Source organism: Lolium rigidum, chromosome 6 (assembly GCF_022539505.1).
Source record: "Lolium rigidum isolate FL_2022 chromosome 6, APGP_CSIRO_Lrig_0.1, whole genome shotgun sequence".
Taxonomy (NCBI): Eukaryota; Viridiplantae; Streptophyta; class Magnoliopsida; order Poales; family Poaceae; genus Lolium; species Lolium rigidum.
In genome coordinates, this window is record NC_061513.1 from 71,055,294 (window position 1) to 71,077,929 (window position 22,636).

At 44.1% G+C, this 22,636-nt stretch overlaps 1 protein-coding gene, 2 long non-coding RNA genes and 1 pseudogene across 5 annotated transcripts; 2 read left to right on the plus strand and 2 right to left on the minus strand.

The window, feature by feature from the left end:
• Positions 1–1,939: 1,939 nt before the first annotated feature.
• LOC124665151 lies at positions 1,940–3,167 on the minus strand. The gene is made up of 3 exons (XR_006990492.1): positions 2,809–3,167; positions 2,621–2,676; positions 1,940–2,517 (listed from the first exon to the last, which is right to left on the minus strand). It is a non-coding gene; the product is annotated as an uncharacterized LOC124665151 (long non-coding RNA).
• A 287-nt stretch (positions 3,168–3,454) lies between these two features.
• LOC124666761 lies at positions 3,455–6,223 on the minus strand. Of its 3 annotated transcripts, none has more exons than XR_006991021.1 (6): positions 5,283–6,223; positions 4,378–5,014; positions 4,166–4,230; positions 3,888–3,999; positions 3,667–3,790; positions 3,455–3,553 (listed from the first exon to the last, which is right to left on the minus strand). It is a non-coding gene; the product is annotated as an uncharacterized LOC124666761 (long non-coding RNA). The 3 variants fall into 3 exon arrangements; XR_006991022.1 differs by having other exon boundaries at positions 4,334–5,014; XR_006991020.1 differs by having other exon boundaries at positions 4,166–5,014.
• Positions 6,224–9,912: 3,689 nt separating this feature from the next.
• LOC124666940 (nematode resistance protein-like HSPRO1) lies at positions 9,913–11,707 on the plus strand. The gene has a single exon (XM_047204272.1). It carries the CDS (start codon positions 10,032–10,034, stop codon positions 11,421–11,423), a length of 1,392 nt encoding a protein of 463 aa, XP_047060228.1. The 5' UTR covers positions 9,913–10,031; the 3' UTR covers positions 11,424–11,707.
• Positions 11,708–16,249: 4,542 nt separating this feature from the next.
• Positions 16,250–20,138, plus strand: LOC124665781 (annotated as a pseudogene).
• The last annotated feature ends 2,498 nt before the right edge of the window (positions 20,139–22,636 follow it).

Sequence of the window (22,636 nt, forward strand, 5' to 3'; positions counted from 1 at the left end):
GCGAAGCTCCGCCGGAGATCTCCATCGCCACCGCCACCACGCCGTCGTGCCGCCGGATTCAAGGAGGAGCTACTACTTCCGCTGCCCGCCGGAACGGGGAGAAGGACGTCGTCTTCATCAACAACCGAACGTGTGACCGAGTACGGAGGTGCTCGCCCGTTCGTGGCGCCGGAACCGATCGTGATCAAGATCTTCTACGCGCTTTGCAAGCGGCAAGTGATCGTCTACCGCAGCAATAAGAGCCTACTCTTATAGGCTTTGGAATCTCTTCAAGGGTTAGTCTTGATCATCCCCTCGTTGCTACCGTCTTCTAGATTGCATCTTGGCTTGGATTGCGTGTTCGTGGTAGGAAAATTTTTGTTTTCTATGCAACGTTATCCTACATGTATGTACTTATCATTCATGGCTAAAAGAATGTCCATGCGACTGACCTAGTGAAGAGCCTAATTGGCAACTGAGGTAAACTCTTGATATAAAGGTCTGCAAAAGATTCAAACAAGGGGTTAAACTTCGCATGATCAAACATGGCAGAAACACAATAGCTTTTGTTGCATATCTGGATGTACCAATAGACCATTAACATTAGAGTAATCAGCTAAAAAACGAACCTCCAGACCATATGAAGACTAACGTCTAGCAATAACTTCAATAACAGGACCCTGACCAGAACCACACCTGTTTGAGAATTAGTCTTTAACTTCAATAGGTATGTGCCATACCTCCCGCAGATGTGTAACCTGGATTCCCTTACAAAAGAAACCCTGACATCGTGATTATTTTCGTGCGTGCATAAACGGAATTTCATGTGGTTATACGTGCATAACTGCTCACAAATTGTGGATAGTGACAGTGGAAGGAGAACACAATATGTGATCCTATATAACTAAATAGATACCACCCACTAAATATTTATTTCTACACTTTCATAAAAAGTTAATCCTTTTTCATACCTTACAAAACAAAACAAAATATGATAGTCATTGCCTTTCAGATCAATCTATCATAAAAATCAGAATAAGAGGCACATGAATTTTGTGGGTAGTGTAGACGGTAGAATAATATGTATTTAGCAGTGCCAGGTTATTGCAATATGTAGAAATCAGGTCACATGTAGAGCAAAGTAAGCCTGTGAGGCTATGTAACACATTGCATCACTACAGAGCAATAGATAGATAAAAAAATCACCACATGTAAGTATTGTACCATACACCAGACCTACACCAAGAGCAGTTCTTTTAAGTGCTTAAACCAGATAATACCAAACCTAAAGCATCAACAATACTATTGGAAAACTTAAACCAGAAGCTCACAGAAATACCAATTACCCACATCTTCAAAGGGCAGTATTTTATATATGAACTTATAGTGAAAGCAGAACCCACTTTATTCTAACTATGGTTTGTTTATAAAGAAGCACCCTTCTTTAAAAAAGTTCTCTTATAAAATGTAGGAAAAAATAATAATCTCTTGTTAACCTGAAAATCTCAGTGGTGCCTGGAACTAAATTCAACATTCATACCTACATGGAACTTTGACTGATTCTCAGCAATAAAGAAGGCGACGCCTAGTTTTTTGCATGTTAAAACATATCTTTACTAAACGGAAACATATTTAAGGAACAATAATAGGTGCATCGCAAAAAAAATTGATAGCTCTATCGATGTAACAAAGGTATGCTCGCGAGCCTAATACATGCTTAAGGAACAATAATAGGTACACCACAGAAAAAAAGTTAACAGCTCGATCAATCTAACAAAGGTAGAATCGTGAGCCTAAGACATGCTTCGAGAAATTAAGTACCGAGAATCAACAGGGGGTATACATGGAGACACATAATACATACCAGTGTATCGGTCCATTTGAAATCAATGTAGCAGCTTCCGACATACACAAATCCAGTAAAAGTGATAACACCATAGGTTCCATCGATATCAATCATAGAGCGCACCACCAATACAGGGTGGTGTAATAGCCGCACCTTTCTGGGATGGTGATCTGCTCCTAGACTTAGAACAAAGAACCACATATATTCAGATAAGTGAGTGAAGACAATCGCCGTCAGACTCAGTTTACATGATTTGAATGGTCATAGTGTTCTTAAAACCGAATTAAGTAGGGCTGTTAGAATACAATAGTGAAGACAATAAAGGAAAGCCATAAAATTGCCAAATGAAATAGACAGAATAATATATGGCATGCATTTTCTAACATGCAGATTTACCCCAAAAAAACTCGTATTGTATTTAACAACTTCTGAATGCTTATTCACTTATTCAGTTACATCAATTCACAAAGATTTACCAAAAAAATCATGTACCACCCAATTTTTGAAAGAAAAGAGGAAAAGACTAAACACCTTGTCAGGTACCAAAACAAGAGGATAGGGAAGCAAAACAAACAATTGAAATGAGCAGAGCTAGATCAAGAAAAAAAAACAGGAACCTGCATACCAATCAGGGTTATAAGTAAGAAGACATACGAAGCCTCCGTACATATACATAACAGAAGAAATCCCATCTGTATATTTACAACAAAGAAAAAATTGTTACACGGGAATCAGAACCCTGCGAAGTGACAAATAGTAAACATGCATATACAATAGAACCGGGAGAAGATTTACCTGAAGCTAGCAACAACACATGTTTAGAAAGGCGTGGTAGATAATGAGAGTTTAACCTGCAAGGGGGAATTTAATCATACAACTTTGTACATTCGCACCTGGTCTATACAACAGAACTGGGAGAAGATTTACCTGAAGCTAGCAACAACACATGTTTAGAAAGGCATGGTAGATAATGAGAGTTTAACCTGCATGGGGGGATTTAATCATACAACTTTGTACATTGGCACCTGGTCATATTACACATTGTAAACTATAATTGCAAAAATAGCACTCCATAGTTTACCACTTAGGTAAAATACTACATTTCCACAACTAAGCAGTTTTAAGCATAGACGAGTAAATGACCAGCTAATGATAATCAAAATGATCAACCTGAAACGCTTGGAAAAAAGAACAAAAATCATTCGCCTCGCATTGCCATCCCAGGCCGATTTGAGATGCATTACGACACAAATATTACCCATAGAATACCCACTGATCATTCGCTTGTAGAGCCAAAATCAAAATCGAAGCATCTTATTTAAAAGTGCAAAACAAGTTGATGTTTCTGGTTGCATGCTGAATGATCTAATATACCGGAGGAATGGAAAGTTTACAGAAAAGGGAAGAGTGCAAAATTTTATTTAGCACATGCCAGATGGGGTAAGAGCACACTCCACATGATGGATATATTTTTTTCTTTGGTGTTCTACTAAATCCAATATATCCTGGTGTAGATATATATATGATTTTCACACTTGCTCAAAAACATGTTCCCGGGAAATGGCAGCAAAAAGTAGCAAGTAAGCCAACAGCTATTCACGAAACAATATGAGGGTCTCGAAGCCCGTTACCTCGCAGCAATTAACATAGTTGCCGGAAGAACACGATGCAGCCAAAAGGATAATTATTGGCAAGAAACCTGAACCAAAAATAGGACTCCTCTTTTACCTGCTCCACAGAAACAACACTATTTTAACAGAAGGCAAGGAACCTGCAACCCAAAGAAGATGATGACATAATGGGCTACCCAGGCCTAAGCCAAAAATTAGACATGTCCCTACCATTTAGCTACTCACAGTGTCTGAGCATATTAAAAAAAATCACAGGACCACAATACCCAAGAATGTCCAAGCAATTCTTTTCCAGTCTGATTCGGACAAACTTGCGATCTGAAAGTAAGACCACCTGCAATAAAACATAAGAAGCAATATGAGTAACATCATAAATGGTTACCTCAATCTCACGCACCTAAATAGTTCATTCATAAAATACAATTTCTCACCAGTAAGTAATTTTACATATATACACCAGCAGTTATCCATTTTCTTCAAGTGAGATAGTAACTTTTCTCTTGTTCACCACTTCCAAATCCAGACAACCGCGCCAATCATAACCTTCATTCACAAAAGTATACAAATGTCAGGTCAACTCAAATAATTTCAGCTTGTTGTATTATATCCATTCTAATAGTTAAATGGCAGCAAAGTCCGCACAGCATGACATCATGTTCAGATGTGTGCTTGCCCACATGTAGGTAACAAATTTGACCTCATCACTTACATTAAAGAACCTGAGGTTCTCGAGCGTGAGTGCGGCATCACCCAACAGGAGGTCGAAACAGCCCACTGCCAAATTCACACAAGTTGCAAGAGACTATTAGTAAAAAAAACCTAGCATCGTGAGCGGAGAGGCAGAGAGGAAGAGCCGGCTATGGTTTTCTCTGCTCACGTCCATGGCCGGGCAGATCCACCTTCTGAGAAGAAAAGGCAAACCTTAGCATCCATCGAGCAGACGCCATGGCCATCCTTCCGGGGTTCCTGGGACGGCCCTCCTCGCGCTGCTCACCAGAGTGAGCAGGTAACGAGGAGGCGGAGGATGCGCAACCCCAAGGGCTCCCTGTGCCGGCTCCCGTCAACAAGATAATTAGTCGAGATACATCGCAGCCACTTCTGTTTGAAGCAACATAATTGTATTGATGGGATCAAAGAAACAGACATGTCCTATCATATTCTTCTCTTCTTCTGCCAGATTCTTCCAATACAAATTAATCATCATCTATATTATACCCTTAAGGTCTGCCTTCCTGAGCTGACTCTTGAAATATCTGTTCTGTTCTGGTTTAACTGGCTTTAGTTTAAATCTTTGATTACAGTATTAGTTGACACTCTCCATGTATCCAATAGCTGCTACAACAGTGTAATGTTCTGCTACGAAAACATCCATGGACCCTTACTCATAGTCATAGAGACAAGGGAACATTGACTGGGCAGTTTTGATGTTTGAAAAATAAGAGTCCCACATATCACGTGGTCTTCATAAACCCTGCATCGCCGGTGGCGAAAAACCAAGTTTTTTGATCATCTCATCAAGTATCATTTTTCCTGGGATCGTCAGAAGTATCTGAGCATCCTGGAATACAGAAGGTTGACAGAGAAACAATCAACAGGCGATAAACACTAATTACGCCAAAAACGGCTTATATTAAGTAACCGAGGTAGTATTTGATAGCAGCCTATGTCTAGATTTTTTTATTTCGCAATTTCTATTGTGACTTTTTAACGGCAAATATGTATTGATAATCTTGCACATATGTAGCAAGTATCTATTACATTTATCATACAAAGAAAAGGCTGGTTTCAGTAAGACAAACAATGTAATATTGATCAGAGGGTCAAACCTAGTAGTTTCTAAGTGGTGAAACTGACTGACGATTATCTTCAATATCACTGCCGTTGCACATGTTGGAGGGTGTAATCATTGTCAGCGTCGCTGTTGCCGCCGCTGCTACATATAAAGTAGAGTCAGAAAAGCAGTAGGAGAATTCTTATCTATAGATTAAAAAGCTATGCAAGGATTTATGTATGCTCAAGTGGCAGTGCAATCGTAACCTGCCCCGTTAAAGGAGCTGCTCTAGAGCTCATATTAGCATTCACAGTAACACCAGCTTACAGAACTGAAATAAAAAAATGCCCAAATGTAGCTTCAAGGTAAGATCTGCAAATTAAATTGACAAATGTAGCTTCAGAGGTAAGATCTCAGGAAATGACATCGTTGCAAGCAACATTCCTGTATCAGGAAGAGTATCCAAAACAATAACAATCAAGATGTCCTTGAAGTATACTCCCACAAAAAAAATATGCTTTGCTGGTACACCTAGTGTGTGTTCACGACCAAGATCTTGCAGTGAAGTAACGAATCATATAGAACTAATCCCCAGTCTATTTCCTGTTCCTAGCTTCCACACAGTACTACTGTATTTTTTTGAAAACGAGGTAGCCATCCTTCCTCGTCTGGGGAGGAGGAGACGAGGCGGCGCGGATTGGGGAGAAGGAGACGAGGCGGCGCGGGTTGGGGGAGGAGGAAGGAGGCAGCCGATTGGCCATCCTCCCTGCCGCCGCCGGCTCGACGGCCTCCACCAACCTCCATCCCTAGAAGACCGACGGATCCGCCGCCAGTGTCTTCCTCTACTTGAAGCTCCACCCCACCAGCTAGAAGAGGCAGAGGAGAGAAGGGAGGAGGAGAGAAGGGAGGCGCTGCCTCCGAACCGCAGAGGTTGCACACACCTGGTCGCCACCACTCCATCCATGGCCGCTATGGCGGCGTCGACCCGCGGCGGCGGCTGATGCGGCCCCTGCCCACCTACTCTTCGCACGGCGACGCCCGCGACCGGCGGTTACCATGGCCTCCCCGCGCTCCACGCAGGGAGGAGGGGACGAGGCAGCGCGGAGGCGGCGCGGGTTGGGCGAGTTGGGAGAGGAGGAAGGAGGCAGCCGATTGGGGGATGGGAGAGGAGGCAGGGATTGGGGTAGAATGCTAGGGTTTTCACCCGGTCGAAAAGGAAAGCGAAACAAGGTCACGCGGACGATCGCGTTTCGATGTCTCTGTTGGCCGGCTCCACACACGCTCTGGCCCATCCGTCATGCACCTAGCAGCAGAAGCAACCGGTAAGACAAAAGTAACCGCATCCAACGGTTGCAGTGGAAAGTGGGAGCCAGGATTCACTGTAGTGATCAAAATGGATGAACGAGATTGATTTGCCCCTTTTGGATGGCTGGTTGGCCGGGTAGTCTAGGAACATTAAAAAAACCAGCTAGCTCGTAATTAGCTGAATTGTCTGCCCACCTCCGAAGCAGCGCATGTCACATCCATGGAATATACCTGGTCAAACCACATGAAAATTACTAGTAGTACTAAACCAGGGATAAGCACTGACCGTAGCAATGTGATCACAGCAGGCATTCCCCCCAAAACCGAGACAAACTTCTCGGCTGCTTCCGCCCCCGCTGGTCAGAACGAGGTGGTTGGTTTCAGATTTTCAGTAGACTCGCTCTCGGTGCGTCCGTCGAAGCGTCCAACGTCAAAGTTCGGCAGCGGCGACTGTCGTCGAATCGTCGGTCAGTCTCGCAAAAGCGCCAGCCAGAGGCGGCAGGTGCCATGGACGTATCTGAGGTTCTTCAGGCTTAATTTGGTCAACTGTCGTTGATATCTCAATTAAATCCATAACTGGCCCTGCAAGGGGTAAGAAAGTGTTAAGCAGCAAATATGAACCTTCCGGGCGAACGGCGAGTGGATGGAATTTGAGTGCAGTGCAAGTCGTATTGCCCTATCAACACTGCATCTCACGTTATGCTGAAATTCGGTGGTTTTGCACCGGCCAGTAATTTTGTTACGTACGGGAATTATCAACAAGATAACAACGGAAAGAATTGTGTGGTGCATATGTGAGGTTACTTTCAAGGTTTAACTAAGAATGAAAGTATGGACAGAGATTTGATGCACATGGGTACCAGTGATCCCTATTTGAAAAAGTAATTAGAAATTACATTTATGATGTAGGAAGTATTGTATTCCACAAACATGTAAATTTTCAGCTAGAAATAATTTGTATTTTGGGCTACATAAAGATAACAAATGTGTGGATCTAAGTATAGTGATTCAAATCTAAAAAAAAACAGACTTTGTCATTTTTGTATAACTCAGAAAACAAAACATTTGTGATTGAGATTTTGTACGTTAGTGGGATACATCATCAGCTCCTTTAAGATTTTTGTTACATAATTTTTTACACACATAAATCTAAATTTCGAATTTTTTAATACGACGAGAGCACTAGGATCCAAAATGACTTTTCGTGAAAGTATGGTGATTTTTGCTCCATTTTTCTTGAGACGCGGTTTCTGCTCCACTGAATAGTACGACTGCTACATCTCTTCTAAAATTTCTCGAAATAGGTTTTTGTCCAGCTATATTGATATAGCAACCACAACAATATAATTATTCGAAGCCAAGAAAATATTGAGATAACAACACAAATATGCAAAAAAAAAAGGCAAGGGCGAAGCAACAAAACGATGATAACCCGCAACCGTTGCGCCCTCAGACTTTGTCCCGCCATGCTCCAAGCACTATGAAACGTCCCATACAAAGCATCACCGTCAAGAAGGAAAATGTCGTTGACACGACGTTGTTGTCCGGACCAGACCGGTCCTATAGTTTGCCTCGGTTTGTAGAGTAGTGGGCAGGGGATTCCCACGACGCCCTTTAGAAGAAATTGTGCCACTCGAAGGCGGCACCATGTTGGGTTCTCTTCTAATTTTTAATGTGAGAATATTTTAAAAAACTTTGACCAAATTAATATGCCAAAATGACACCAATTATCATATTTAAATGATATCTGTTGACCTATCATTTTAATAACTAGAGAATGTTGTGCTCTCTTGACAAAGAAATGAAGAAAAATGTAGCGGTCAAATGTTCGTATTTGATTATGTTGGAGACAAAATAAAACAGCACAATTGTCAAATAATAATCCATTATTACGCACTCCGCGAAGATATGTTCAGGCAAGCTACAGTTTAGACTGAGGTGAGATTGGCAAGATAATCTGCATGCTACGCACTCCGAGAAGATGAGGAGAATACGGCTCCGATTAAACTTCTTACAAAAGCAGTTGACTAGAGCATTTGGTAGTGCTAAATAACCAGAGAAAGAAACATCACTAAAGTCAACTACCGAAACCGCAGAGCCTTTCCATCCATGGAAGGCACAGTGCACTGTATTTCCTAAGATGAATGAAAAACAAGTATAGCCTCCCCTTGGCTTACGACATCTCCAACCAAGATCACTGATTACATACAACGTACATCGCTCGCTTGTGAAATTAGTTTCCCCTTAGATCTCAAATGACCTACACAAGCAAAGGAAAAGTGGAAAGTTACTTGCACACAAGCAAAGGAAAAGTGGATGATGTTATAGTAGTACTACTAAAATAAGGTGACAAGTTAAAAAAAAATACTATCTTGCCCGAACAGGTATGAGAGGAGAAAAAAGGAGAGGTCATCCCCCATGGGATAGGGTTTCCTTCCCCTTCGCTGGCGCCGCTGCTGGTCTGCCCACCTCAGGTGGCATCTCATGCCTTGGAGGTACCGTAAACCCCGGCGTCTCGCTGGCGGGTGAGGCGGTGGCAACATCCTCAAGTCAGAATAAGTTTCTGCCACCTTATCCCCTTATTCGCGCTCCGGTGGTGTGCCTGGTGTCGGCGGAGGGCGAGTGGAGTCATGTGTCTAGCAAATATCTTAGGACACGGGTCACACAACCAGCTTTCGTGTTTGTTAGTGTAGTTTCATGTCAGTCAACTTTAATACGGTTATCATCACTAGCGATGGTTGTTGCTCTCACGCGTTGTTTTTTTGAGGCATTAGCACAACGATTTCACGTGTATACTACAACAAGCTTTAGTAAGATAAGTTTTGTCCGGATCCGGTGGTGGAGAGGCGAGGATGTCGGTGCGCTTCCTGCATGCGCTAGTGTTTGTACTTGTAATCGTCGCTAGATAGTCCAATTGAGCTATTTGTATTTTTTATTACTTTTATAACTAGATTGGTGGATTTTTTGCAAAATAGGATAAAATAAGGCGATAACCACAAATCTACAAGGAACCTTGTGCCGGCCTAGGTTGGACGCCCAACGGATAGAGACGGCCGCGTTCAGGGACGTGCGGCGGTGCCGGAACGCGAGAAAACACCACGATTCACAACGACTTGGACAGCACAAACTACCGGATCTCATCGCAGTTGACACCCCATCCGGATAAGCTCGGATCGCTTTTCTCCTAATTTATTGGTTTTCTGCGTACAGCCCCACGCACCCCCGCGGTTTCACAGAGAAATTCAATTTCAAAACCACTCCTCATCACGGTCCACACGCCATCACGCGCTCCTCCTTACCCTCATCTATAACACCAACTGATCAAGCAGTATATAAGCAGCCTCACCTTCTAGCTCTCGAGGCCACAACCACAACCCAAACCAGGACTCAAAGATACGAGCTTTTTATAGTAATAGTCGATCGAAGTTTCCGTCTGGAGCAACTCGAAGAAAGAAGCAGTAGTCGAACTTTCAAAAGAGAGCTGAGCTGGAGCGCTGAAATGGCGACGACCAAGCTGTCCCCCGTCTCGCCCGTGCGGCCCGACGACAAGCGGCGCGCGCCCACCTCGTCGCCGGTCCTCAAGGTGCAGGACAGCTCGGCCGCGGAGGCGTACGAGCAGTACCTGCGCCTGCCGGAGCTGTCGAGCCTGTGGAAGGCCTCGTGCTGCCCGGGCTGGGCCGACGAGGGCCTGGTCACGCCCGCGCTGCAGGCGCTGGAGATCACCTTCCGCTTCGTCTCCGTCGCGCTCTCCGACCCGAGGCCCTACGCCAGCCGCCGCGAGCTGGCGCGGCGGCTCGAGTCGCTGGCCGCGCGGGAGGTGGAGCTGGTGGCGGCGCTCTGCGAGGGCGAGCGGTGCGCGCCGCTGGCCGAGCTGAGCGCGTCCGAGGGCGTGCTCCCGCTCCCGCGGGAGCGCAGCGCGTCCGAGGTGTGGCAGCTGCCCGGGAGCGCCGCGGCCGTGGTGTGCCACGCCAGCGAGGCCAGCCTGCTCCCGCGCCTCGCCGCCTGGGAGCGGTCCGAGACCGTCGCCGCCAAGATCAGGTTCGCCATCGAGGGCCAGATGCAGGCCTGCGCCTTCTCCCTCGGCCTCGGCGAGCCCAACCTCGCCGGCAAGCCGGTCCTCGAGTACGACCGCGTCGTGCGCCCGCACGACCTGCACGCGCTCAAGCCCAGGGTGGCGCCCGAGCCCAAGACCGGGTTCCGCAACCGGGAGAACGAGGCGCTCTTCACCATCCACCAGATCCTCGAGTCCTGGCTCTGCGCCGCCACCCAGCTCCTCACCCGCCTGAACAACCGGATCGAAGCGAAGGACTGGGAGGCCGCGGCCAGCGACTGCTGGATCCTGGAGCGGGTGTGGAAGCTGCTCGCCGAGATCGAGGACCTGCACCTGCTCATGGACCCCGACGACTTCCTCCGGCTCAAGAGCCAGCTCGCGATACGGCCCGGCACCGACGCCTCCTTCTGCTTCCGCTCCAGAGCGCTGCTGCACGTCGCCAACGCCACCAGGGACATCAAGAAGCGGGTGCCATGGGTGATCGGCGTCGAGGCCGACCCCAACGGCGGGCCCAGGGTGCAGGAGGCGGCCATGAGGCTCTACCACAGCCGGAGGCGCGGCGAAGGCGAGGACGCGGGCAAGATCGAGCTGCTGCAGGCTTTCCAGGCGGTCGAGGCGGCCGTGCGGGGATTCTTCTTCGCCTACCGGCAGCTCGTCGCGGCGGTGTGCGGCACGGCGGAGGCGGCGGCCAACCGGGCGCTCTTCGTGCCGGCGGAGGCGATGGACCCCCTGTCGCAGATGTTCCTCGAGCCGCCATACTTCCCCAGCCTCGACGCCGCCAAGACATTCTTGGCCGACTACTGGGTTCAGCACCACATGGCCGCTCACTCTGCTTCGTGAAACTGTGAAATGGCGCGGCTAGATGACGCCAGACTCCCGACGACGACCCCTAGTTTTGGCCCGCTCCAACATACCTACGACAGACAACCGTGTCCTGCAAATGCCATAGTGATTCATTCCTTCGTGTAGCGATAGTTAGTAGATACTCCTACATTTGTATGTTATGATGTGATTTGTTCTGCATGTTTAACAGAGAAGTTGATTCAATTAGGCTAATTTATTTAAATCGAGGTTTTGTATGTAAATAACTTCAATACAAGATCCTTACAGTTGATCGATTATCAGTTTTATAGTTCATATAAAGTATAAATAGTTGTGGCAATCAAACAGGCATTCACTGAATAGTTCAGACAACTAATCTGAAGACCAAGGAAGAGCCTGCTGAAATAATAGGCCAATAAAAGTGCTGCCCGTCTAAGTTTCAAAGTTCAAACCACTAATCTAATGAGCAATGCTTGCTATCCCCCTCTTTTTTATGCTTGAAATAACAGATAACGTAGATGAAAGGCCTTGGATTTCTGAATAAGCTGAACCATGTGTGAGTGACATTGTTTTGCATCATTAAATGGATAAAACACACTAGTACAATTTCAAAGGAAAGATAAATTACACTATATTGCAAGTGAGGAGATATCACTGCCCCTTACAAACTTAAGAAATTTAAATTGATGAAGCAACGTTGTATGCCTGTACGGCTGTACCTATACATTGAAAACATGTTCCCCAGCTTATCAATGGACAGACATAGTATTCCATTGATACGAAGAGAGTTGATGAGGCTCAAAGTTGACCCGTTCAAGATCTTCTTCTTTCTTCTTCGAGAACATTTCTGTACTTCCTCAACAGAACGCTCAATTAGATATGAACTCCACTGGTTTGCCTAGTCATCTTTGAACCCTGGTGCCTCCCAAGAAGAGACTATAAATCCTATTCACCGCTTAACGCGGCATGGTGTGGTCGCCGCGAACCCCCGGTGCTTCTTGGTACAGCTGGGCATGGGCAGCCCAGCCCGGACGGCCCGGCCCGAAAATCCCGGGCCGGGTCGGGTTGGGCTTGCATGTCGGGCCGGCTTCGGGTTTGATTTTTTGAGCCCAAACATCGGGCCAGGTCGGGCCCGAGCTTGCAAAAACATGATATAGCTTAGTTCGGGCTGGGCCGGGCTTGCAAAAACGCAATTTTAGATTAGTTCAGGCCGGGCTTCTCAGGCCGGGCTTTTCTATGTTTGGGCCCAATTTTGTAAGCCCAAAGGTCGGGCCCGGAAAGTTAGGTTCGGGCTTTTTCAGGCCCGGCCCGGCCCGAGGAATGCCCAGGTATACTTCTTGGCATGCCCACTTATCACGGCCTCATGGGTCTATTCTTTCTCGCTCGGTTTTTCTATTTAGGTTCAGATTTTAAAAAAAATTCAGAGTTGAAAAGAAAAAATGTGTTAATTTTTTTCTTCAGATTTTAGACTTGTTCGGATTAAAAATATTCAGATTAAAAATAGTTCAGATTTTAAATTTGTTCAGATTAAAAATATTCATTTTTATTTTTTCAGATTTTAAACTTGTTCATATTATGAAAAATAAATTGGTCACTTTTAGAAATCAAAAAACTAAACAGAAAGCGATCGTTTCAAAAATTAAAAAACCAAACAAAAAACATACCTAAGAGCTACTCCCTCCGTTCTGAAATAGTCTACATTCTAGCCTCAAAATTTGTTCTGAAATACTCTACATTCTAGCTTTTAGTCAACAACAACATTGAAAACGAGATGGTTTTACTCTCTTTATTGGATGTTGTTATTTTCAATGTAGCTTGGATTGGTTGTTCAAATATCTAAGTAGTACTAATAAATGCACTACTAATTTGTCTCATTTTTTCTAGAATGTAGACTAAATCAGAACGGAGGGAGTACGTTACTAGAATTAGCGAAGAGAATAAGCTAAATGGGGGGCGTTGACGGATTGCGCTACGTCCCGTCAGAGACAACCCATGGGAGGTACTATGTCTTATCTCCCCCCTCCCACCCCACCCCACGAGACAAGCCCAAACCAATGTGTGATTAGAGTCCAACGGGCCAAAGCAACTCGTCTACTATTTCACAACGAGATCTATCTCATGTACTACTTGGTTTGTGATTGCTGCTACAACAATACTCTACGGAGATAGGTTCCCTGATATAAGGATTGGTCCTCTCTTATGCTCCATCTTATTTTCCACTGTCTCTAATGGCGCTTGTGGACTACTTTGCTCCTGTTGTTTGACTTCAGCTTCTCGTAGTGGTCCTCTTTGTCTCCAACTTCTCCAATATCTAGCAAGGGATAGGAGGATAAATTGAGTACGAGTGTACTTAGCAAGTTCTACTATGTGGGCGTCGTGGATCATGAAATCCTAGGGTTATGCAAGTTTTCGAAAATGGTTTTTTTTTAGAAAAGGTAATTTTTAGTTTATAAAAACTATGTCCATCGGCCTTCACGGATTGTGAGAACTTCATGTATTTGCTTTCCCGCATCGATCATAGTTCTTTCCCATAACAAGAAGTATCATGACATATTTTGTACATCCTCGAGAGGTGTGCTACTTTTCCCACAAACGTATTTAGCCTTGTTGCATAACCGAGCGTACCTTTTCCGTTTACACTTCCATGGTTCAAGGCTCGGTCTAAAAACTCGCCAATAACTAGCCTCTTTATGATCCCGTATTCCACCCTTTGTAACGAGTTTCGGTGACGAGACCTACACTCAATTACCCTCCCTTCACAGATACTATAGGTGTCATTCCATAACACAGAATGGGGATGTTACGGGCTCCCACCCGCCGATTCGTCAACATAATACAATCCAACTAAGGGCATGCCCAATGCACTGCCCTAGAGGTGCTGCTTCACACCTTTAGTTAGGTTCGGGTGGTCCAAAGTAGGTTCGGATGAGGAGGCAACCTCCTCTTCAAGAAGTGGGATCTTCAGTCCTAAAAGCATGCTTTTTGGAGAGAGAAAGAGATACATAGTGTTATATTTGTGGGGTCCCTTCTCTCTTTTTCTAACTAAAGTTGTAGCTTCCATTGGAGAGATAAAATTCACCATATTGCTTCTTACAATTCTTTTACATGGAGCAGCTAGTTATGTATGCCACCATTGCTCATGCCCTAAGTATCCGAGAATATATGGAAGGAAAAATATCCAGATGACATAACGTCACATTCTAGAATATGTGTTCAGCATGGCTTATAGGGCGCTTAAATTACTGACTGCAATCGTTGTTTAATCCTAAGCTATGTCAGTACATTAGAATCTCCACCACAGAGTTTAGATTACTGAACCACATCCTGGAACGGTAATCTTCATTTCATATTTATTATGGAAATAGTATATTGCTTTTGAATGCAATGGAAGTTTTCAAAAGGGGTTTTGATATAATTATCAAAGACATGCAAGAGTGAAGTTGCCTCCTGAGTGCAAGATTACGCATTCAGCGTGCTTTACATCATCATAAGATCCATATGGAAGAGCATCATTGGTTCGATAAGGATTAATGTTTTTAAGATTGTCAGTATGCTAATGTGCATGAGATTTTTTCTTGACTGTGTGCATGAGATATGATATGCAAGTGTTCTAACCTTACAATTAATCCACGTTGATTTCATTTACGGATTTGATTTAGGTTTGGGTTTGGTGATTTCTCATGGATTTGGTTTAGGTTCAAATTTACTTCACTCATAAGGTAAATCTCAGGAAATTAAGATTCCCGCTCATAGTTCATCAATACAAAAAACAAGACAATATATGCATGGTTACTCTTAATTGATAACACATATCACTCATAAGGAATATTCTTTTAAAGTTTTTTAACCTTTTAAGAAGATAAGTCATTTGATTTCCTTTTGTATGAGCGAAAATAATAACTTTTGAAGAACATCCTTAAGGGTTAAGTTGACTTTCTTTTTATGCCAAGTAATTAGGGTTACTTATTTTAGGTGTTGCAATTCATTTATTTAATAATAACTTTGTAGTCATGTGGCACGTTAATTCAATTTTTAGCAACCATTCTAGTAGTACCAATGGTTATAGATTATTGGGAATAACTCTTAGAGTGGTTAATTGAATTGTTAATCCTTTTTAGTATGTTGCTTCAAGTTAAGGTCATAGGGTCATTCCTAATTCTTATTGTATCGTTTTAAGATAAAGTGGAAATATAGTGAAAGTTATTTTGTGTCCAAGAATGGAGCTAAATAATTTTACAATACTACTTTAAATTTTATTAAAATTTTATTTGTTTGTTTAAGTTCGGAAACCACAAGTGTAGCTCAGCTACACGTAGCTCTTTTTTTTTTTGAAAAAAAACAATTTAAAGTTTCAAAAATATCTAAAATCAAATCTACATGTATACAATACTATGATCTACAGACATGGAAAATTTCAACTCAGAATACCTCATATTTTGAGCTCTGCAAAAATGAAAAATTCTAGTGAACATTGTAATATTTCAAAATCTTAAAATATGTCAGATTTTGTAATTTTTGTGGAGCCTCAAGTACTCCCTCCGTTTCATGAAACTTGTCTATGATTTATCAAAAATTAGATGTATATATATACTATTTAATGCCTAGATGCATTCGAATTTAGATAAAATTTAGTCAATTTTTATAGGACGGGGGCGTATAAGGTATCTTGAGTTCAAATATTACACACTGGTAGACCACATCATTGTCTACATCATTGTTTCACATATTTTTTTGAATCTTTAAAATCTCATTTTTGAATTTTGCAAAAAAAAAACGAGCACATGTAGCTCGGGCTAAAAAAAAAAACCCCTGACCTAACCGCCGCCACCGCCACCACGCTAGCTCGACCACACCGCCGCAAAATTCCTCTCCGCCGGCGCGCACGCACGCATCCACTCCCGGCCTCCCTCGCACGCATCCACTCCCGCCTGTGCGTCCGCCCGCCACCTGCATCTCCGCCCGCGCGGCGAGCTCCGGCGACCGGCGACTCTACTCCTCCGACCTCGTCAAGCTGCACCAGCGGGACCGTCGCCGACATCCTCCTCGACCCCACCCTCAAGCAGCAGCACCGGATTCCCCATCCCCGACCTCCTCGTCGACCCTGCCCTCAAGCAGCAGCGGCCGGCCGGTGTCTCCCGTCCCAGACCTCGTGCTGAAGCAGGCGTCCTCCTGTAGAAATAACCCTGCACCGTCGCCCTCCTACAGAAGCAACACCGCACCGGCGTCCTCCTCCAGTAGCTCAAGGTGAGGTTCATCACTGAATTTGGTCACTGTCAGCGAGTTCTTTGGACAGTTAGCTGAAACTGTGTGCATTTTCGTGCTGTTAACTGAAAGTGTACTGCATTTTGCTAGTGTTCACTAAAATTGCAGCGTGTTTTGATATGTACAATTGCTATATGCCTCTGATCCGAACAGTAGTATTTGAAATTGTTGTAAAACCATGTTATAGAAGTGTAAGAATAGCTGCTAAATGAACCGAGGACAGCACTAGGATAATTGTTGAGTTATTTGTCCAACTTGTAGAGCTGCTTGCAGAGCTGCATACAAAAGGACGTTCGATTGACCTGCTGCTGCTAGCCCGCTAGTCCATAAAACATGGCGCAAAGGAGAATTGGGCCGGAGCAGTGTGTCCAGAGAAAGGGATGCCGCCGTTCGGTAATATAAGCGCGCGAGGGTTAAGGGCGGAGGCGGCTGTGACTGTACCAGCCGCAGGTCAATTGAACATCCTTTTTTCTGCAGCTCTGCAAAAAAAAGTTGCAGCTCTGCAAGTTAATACTTGCATTTACCTTTTCTTGAGTTTGATGATCTTTACATTATGGTTAGTTGATTTTGTATCGCAAATTGCATAACCATAAGTCCATAACCAAACAATGGGGTGAGGAATTAACCGCATATTTTCATTGTCACTTGGGTAGTGGTACTAGTGGCATAACTAGACTGTATTTCTAACCCGCAAGTGTGGTGGAATCCTTGGTTCTCTGGTTGAGAAGAAATTTTTAACCTCTGAGTGCGATCTGCAGGTAGGCCAGATCAAGTAATAATGGTAGTCCCATAAGCCATCTCAGCTTTGCTGTTTCACTTTTGCAGGCTTGTCATCTGATGGATGACAAGAGTAGTGTGAAGAAGGAAGTAGGATCCCTTGCACCCCGTCCTCGCAAGGTTAGTGTTAACTTTGGCTGTGTTACATATTGGTTTATTTTTGTCTGATGGTTACTGTTTTATTTTTGCATGTTAAGGGAGGACTTAATTTGCACCCAAGAAGCCTCCAAAGAAACCTGCAAAAGTTGTTCCAAAGACGTATGTGATTCGGTCTATGTTTTCTTTCATAATACTCGGCTATCTTCTATGCATGGTTTGCTTGATAGGTAGGCATGGCCGCATGGCGTGGAACTGACAGTCAATGTTATTCTACAGGGAGCCTGTTGAAGAGAGCAAGGATGAAATCATTGATAAGGAATTGTTAATGAAACTCAAGACATCGCAAGTGCGTATATTAGTCTATTGGTCGTTTGCTGCATATGCAAGCTTATCATTTGATTTTTGATTGGTTTCTGCTCTACCTTGTTTCATTTTGTAGAGCACTGATCCCTTCGGAAGAAGACCGAAGATCGAGAAAAAGGGTAAATGTGGTTAATTGATCTGTTCCATGCTCATATTTTATGAATTTCATAACTGTTCAGTGAATGTGAATCATATTACTTGAGCATGCTCAATGCCTTCACCCATTTGTACTGGCTCATGAGTCAACTCTTGTTACCACTCTAAATTTTCAGACTTAAATATATGTAAGTAGGAACCATTGAGGCTAATTTACTCATCACTTGACAAAATTGACCCAACAACTTCCGTTTAAGTCCACACTTCTTTCAACAATCTCTATTTACTAGGTTATGCATCTCCCTTTTTTTTCTCTTATATGCAAATCATTGCTTTACTAGTACACTGATGGTCAAAAGATAATTGAAGTAGCTTCAGAGCTGGCCAAGTACAAGTGTGTGGTTTTGTTGGCCTCTCATGAAAATCTATTGCAAGTAGCAGTTGCATGCATATATGGTGTGCTTCGGACCCTACTCTGATCAGTACAAGGAAATGGTTCAGCTGCTCATCTTCAGAAATGCAGACGGTGCACCGAAATTGTCTTGTTCTCTTGCATACTTTAACATTTTTGCATGCAGTAAACGATACCTTAAGATTGGCTTAGAGTAGATATTCATAAATCTATCATAACTTAGCCCAACTAGTTTGGCCTTGCTGGTGAATGTACCCACTGTTTCTAATATTACAGGCATTTTTTTTGTAAAATGTATGCAATGCTAATGATATATGAATGTGTTGTCATAGCAGAAAACCATACAGAGGTCGCATTTGGGCAAGGGAGTTCTTCATATGCAAGATCTTTTCCTACGCGACATAATTCAGCAGGTATCGTTAAAGATATTTATCTTGGTTGTTATTTTTTTAGCTAAATGTTGGACTAATTGGTTTAATATATGTTCCTGAAAATTGGGTAAAGAGAACATATTGCACTCTTTTGTAGTTTGTTGTCTGTCGTTTCAGTTTTGTCTCTCTTTTACACCGAAACAGAGAATGCAGAAGATTTATTTAGCTGTACACATTTCTGTACTTGCAACAAGAACTTGCACACATTGTTGTATTTGGAGCTTTTAACACCCTTTCTTTTCATGCATAATCCGTCTGATGGTGCAGTGCCAAAAGAACCAAAAGAATATGTTGATCCATGGGTGAGTGGAGATACCAGTGCATGAACGTGAATGTCTTCCTTTGCTCACATTATTCATTTGATTGATTTCCATATTCATACAGGATTATACCCATAGTGATTATCCTATTACTCTCCCGCTTAGGAGGCCCTACTGTGGAGATCCTGGTATACTGTTTGTCTTTCTGGTCTTATGTTGCAATTTTGTTCCTTCAACCATCCCTTAGTTCTGTCCTACATTCCTAGTGCAGAAATTCTTGATGAAGATGAGTTTGGGGAGTCTTCTGCCAGCAGAGCTCAGGATGGAGAATTAACTGCAGCAGAAGAACTTGGATTAATGGTAATTTATTTTCAAATTGTTACAACACTTTCATTTCTGGTCCTATGCCTTAAACTAAAATCACCTGCAGCAGTAATTTTAATTTACACAGTGTGCAGTCTGGCATACAACTGCTTGAACCTTCTTGGAATCTTGGAGGCTATAGCGACTCTCTTATGTTTATTTTTTGTGTTGACAGGATCGGTCTGACACACCACAGTTGCTCTTCTTCCAGTTACCTTCATCTCTTCCTTTACCAAAGCAGACACAATCTGTTGAAGAGACAAATACATGGTTTGAGAAGAATGCTGAACTTGCAACTGTGACACGCGAGCAAAGAAGGCCATCATCATTCGCTGGCTCTAAAATCAAAGATTTGCCAGGAGGTCACATGGGGAAAATACTCATATATAAAAGCGGTAAAGTGAAGATGAAGATCGGAGATGCTCTGTTTGATGTGAGTATGAAACTTCTCCAGTATGTGTTTTCGAATATGTTTCCCGTGCATGTACTAAAAATAACAAACTTTGCAGGTATCTCCTGGCTCAAACTGCATGTTCGTCCAGGAGGTTGCAGCGATTAACACTAGAGAAAAACACTGCTGCACCCTGGGGGAGATCAGTAAGCGTGCGGTTGTAGCCCCAGATGTGGACTATCTGGTGTATTCTACTAATAAGATGGAAGAATGAGCGCATCTTGCTTGCCCTTCCAGGGCTTCATTCTAGGAGTGAGAGATTTTTCCCCCTCTCCATAAGCCAATCTTTTGTTTTCGATGAATTGCATTGAACAATAGTGAGTTGGTCAGTCAGTGATAATTATATCAATACTGAAGCGAGGGGAATGAAATAAGGCTAACCCTGAGCATGGTTTGGGCAGAAATTGACTAAACTACCAGCCCACACCGCACTGCGTTGACTCACTGGTTTGTCTCGGGTTTGCTGGTTTACGGGTTCAAACCGTACTAGAAAGATCACGGTCTGGCTTGAGATGGGATGAACGTAGGTAAACCGTCTAACAGTCGCACGCAACTTCTGCATCTAGCCCTTCTCGTTTCTTTGGAAATTTGGAACGAACGAAATGACTGAGTCTTCAAGAACAAGCATGCTCCTACTCAGTCCATCCTTGAAAAGATCAAACGAGAGTCGATGCTTTGGTTGCTGGCGGGAGCGAAGTGTATGTGTAACTTAATTCAGGGAGAGTAATGCGTGTTGCAATGTTGTAAAACTACCTTTTTTTTATTTAATCGAATAGGGAAGGTTTTTGCCCTTGTTTTAAAAAATATGAAAAAAATATGGAGTTAAGAAGAAAGTTGGTTATAGCTACTTAGATATAAGTTATAGAACTTAAATAGGCATTCATCGAGGCTCGAGTGTTTGATGATCATGTAAGTGACGTAGTTTTAGCTTATTTTTGGTTTAAGTTGAACTAAACTTTTGACACTTTCATGGATCTGAGGGAGTACTAGCTGAAATGCCTTCATTAAGGGAGTTATACAGCTTGAGCATTACATTTACCACTGCTAATAAAAGGCCTCTGATTTCTATTAATATGAATTGCGTATGACACTGTTTATAATGCATAGATAGAATAGACAACAATGTTAAATCTCAGACGTCTAGACAGAGGTAGTATAAAAGACACCACCAGTCGAGTAAGGAGACTATCACTGACGCTTACAAACTGGAGAAACTTGAAGCGACGAAGCGTCGCTGAGTCTCTATCATCAAAAAATGTTCCTCAGCTTACCAATGTATTAAAATGTAGTTATCCGTTGGTGCGATGGAGAGTTGATGAGGTTCAGAGCTGACCAGTTCCACGTGTTCATACATATTTCCTTGTGAGTATTACACCGTAGGCCGCTCATTTCCCCCCCTCCTCGCTCTCCCTCAACCTTATCCTTTGAGAGTCTTCTCCCTCCCCCCGGCTCCTCTCCCTCTCCTCTCCGGCGGCCTCGCCGGCCGAAGGGGAGATGGGAGAGGAGGCCGGTCGCCTGTATATACTAGTAGTAGTGCAAGAGTTTGTTCCCTAGTGGAGTATGGCGTCATGCAGTGGCGGCTGTTGCTCCTAGTGCTCCGGCGCGGCACTGGGTGGTGGCTGGCGGCGCTCTCCGGCGGATCTCCGTGGTGGAGGTCGGTTTCTGGAGGCGGAGCTAACCAAGTCATCTACAATAAGCGCGGTGGCGAACCGGATCGGGCGGGTCCTGGTGGTTCTTCTTCTGCTGTTGCCCATCGTGGGGATGGGGATGGCAGAGAGGATGGATCCCGGATTCCGTCCGCAGATCTGGGAAGCGGGATCGTCCAGCAGCTGCAAGCAAGGAGATCTTCGGGAGCGCATCCTCGGCGGCAACTCGTCGACGGCCTGATGCCGTCCTGCCGCCGACCTTTATGGCTGAAGGGCGGCCGCTCCGAGCTCTGGATCCGGCAAGGCGCCGGAACTACCTCAACTACTTCCTCCAGGCCAAAGAGCTAGAGGGGAAGATCTTCCTCAGCACCGTCAAGGCATCCATCACCTGCCCTGTCCCAAGTGGTTCCGTCCCCGGTGACGGTGTGGGTGGCCATGGCGACGTGCTGTTCGTCAACTTCGGTGGAGAAGGACTCGATGGCGTTTCCTCTTTTCTTTTCAGGGTCCTTAGTGAAATAATAGAGGATGTAGTTGGAATTTTATTTCTCTTATAGTCCCTCTATGTAACTTGTAACCGCACCACTCCTTAGTAATGCAGTTTCTGGGGCCTTCTAGGCCTCCCTGTGTTCAAAAAAAAAAATACATATTTCCTTGTCTTCTTCAAGAACATTCTTTATATTCACTCAGAGAATGGATCCAACTAGATATGATGAACTGGACAATTTGTCTAGTCATGCCCTGACCAGCACGGCTTTTCACCGAGACCACGGCGCACACATGCTTTCCAGTCAGAGACAACCCACAAGAGGCAGTCCGTCTTATCTCTTCCTCCACGAGACAAGCCTAAATCAGTGTGCGGTTACATCACAAGCGCACCGTATGCAGCACTGCACAACCGAGCAGTTATCGAGCAGGCTGCAGCTGCTACCAGACCCGAAATCAGGGGATATTGAGCACCATCAGCACCAAAACGGTCACCCTAAGGTTTTAGGGCATCCCCACGAGCTGACACATTTTAGACGTCCAAATTATTCCACGCGCATGTCCGTTTCCGTCGAGCCGTGGATGTCA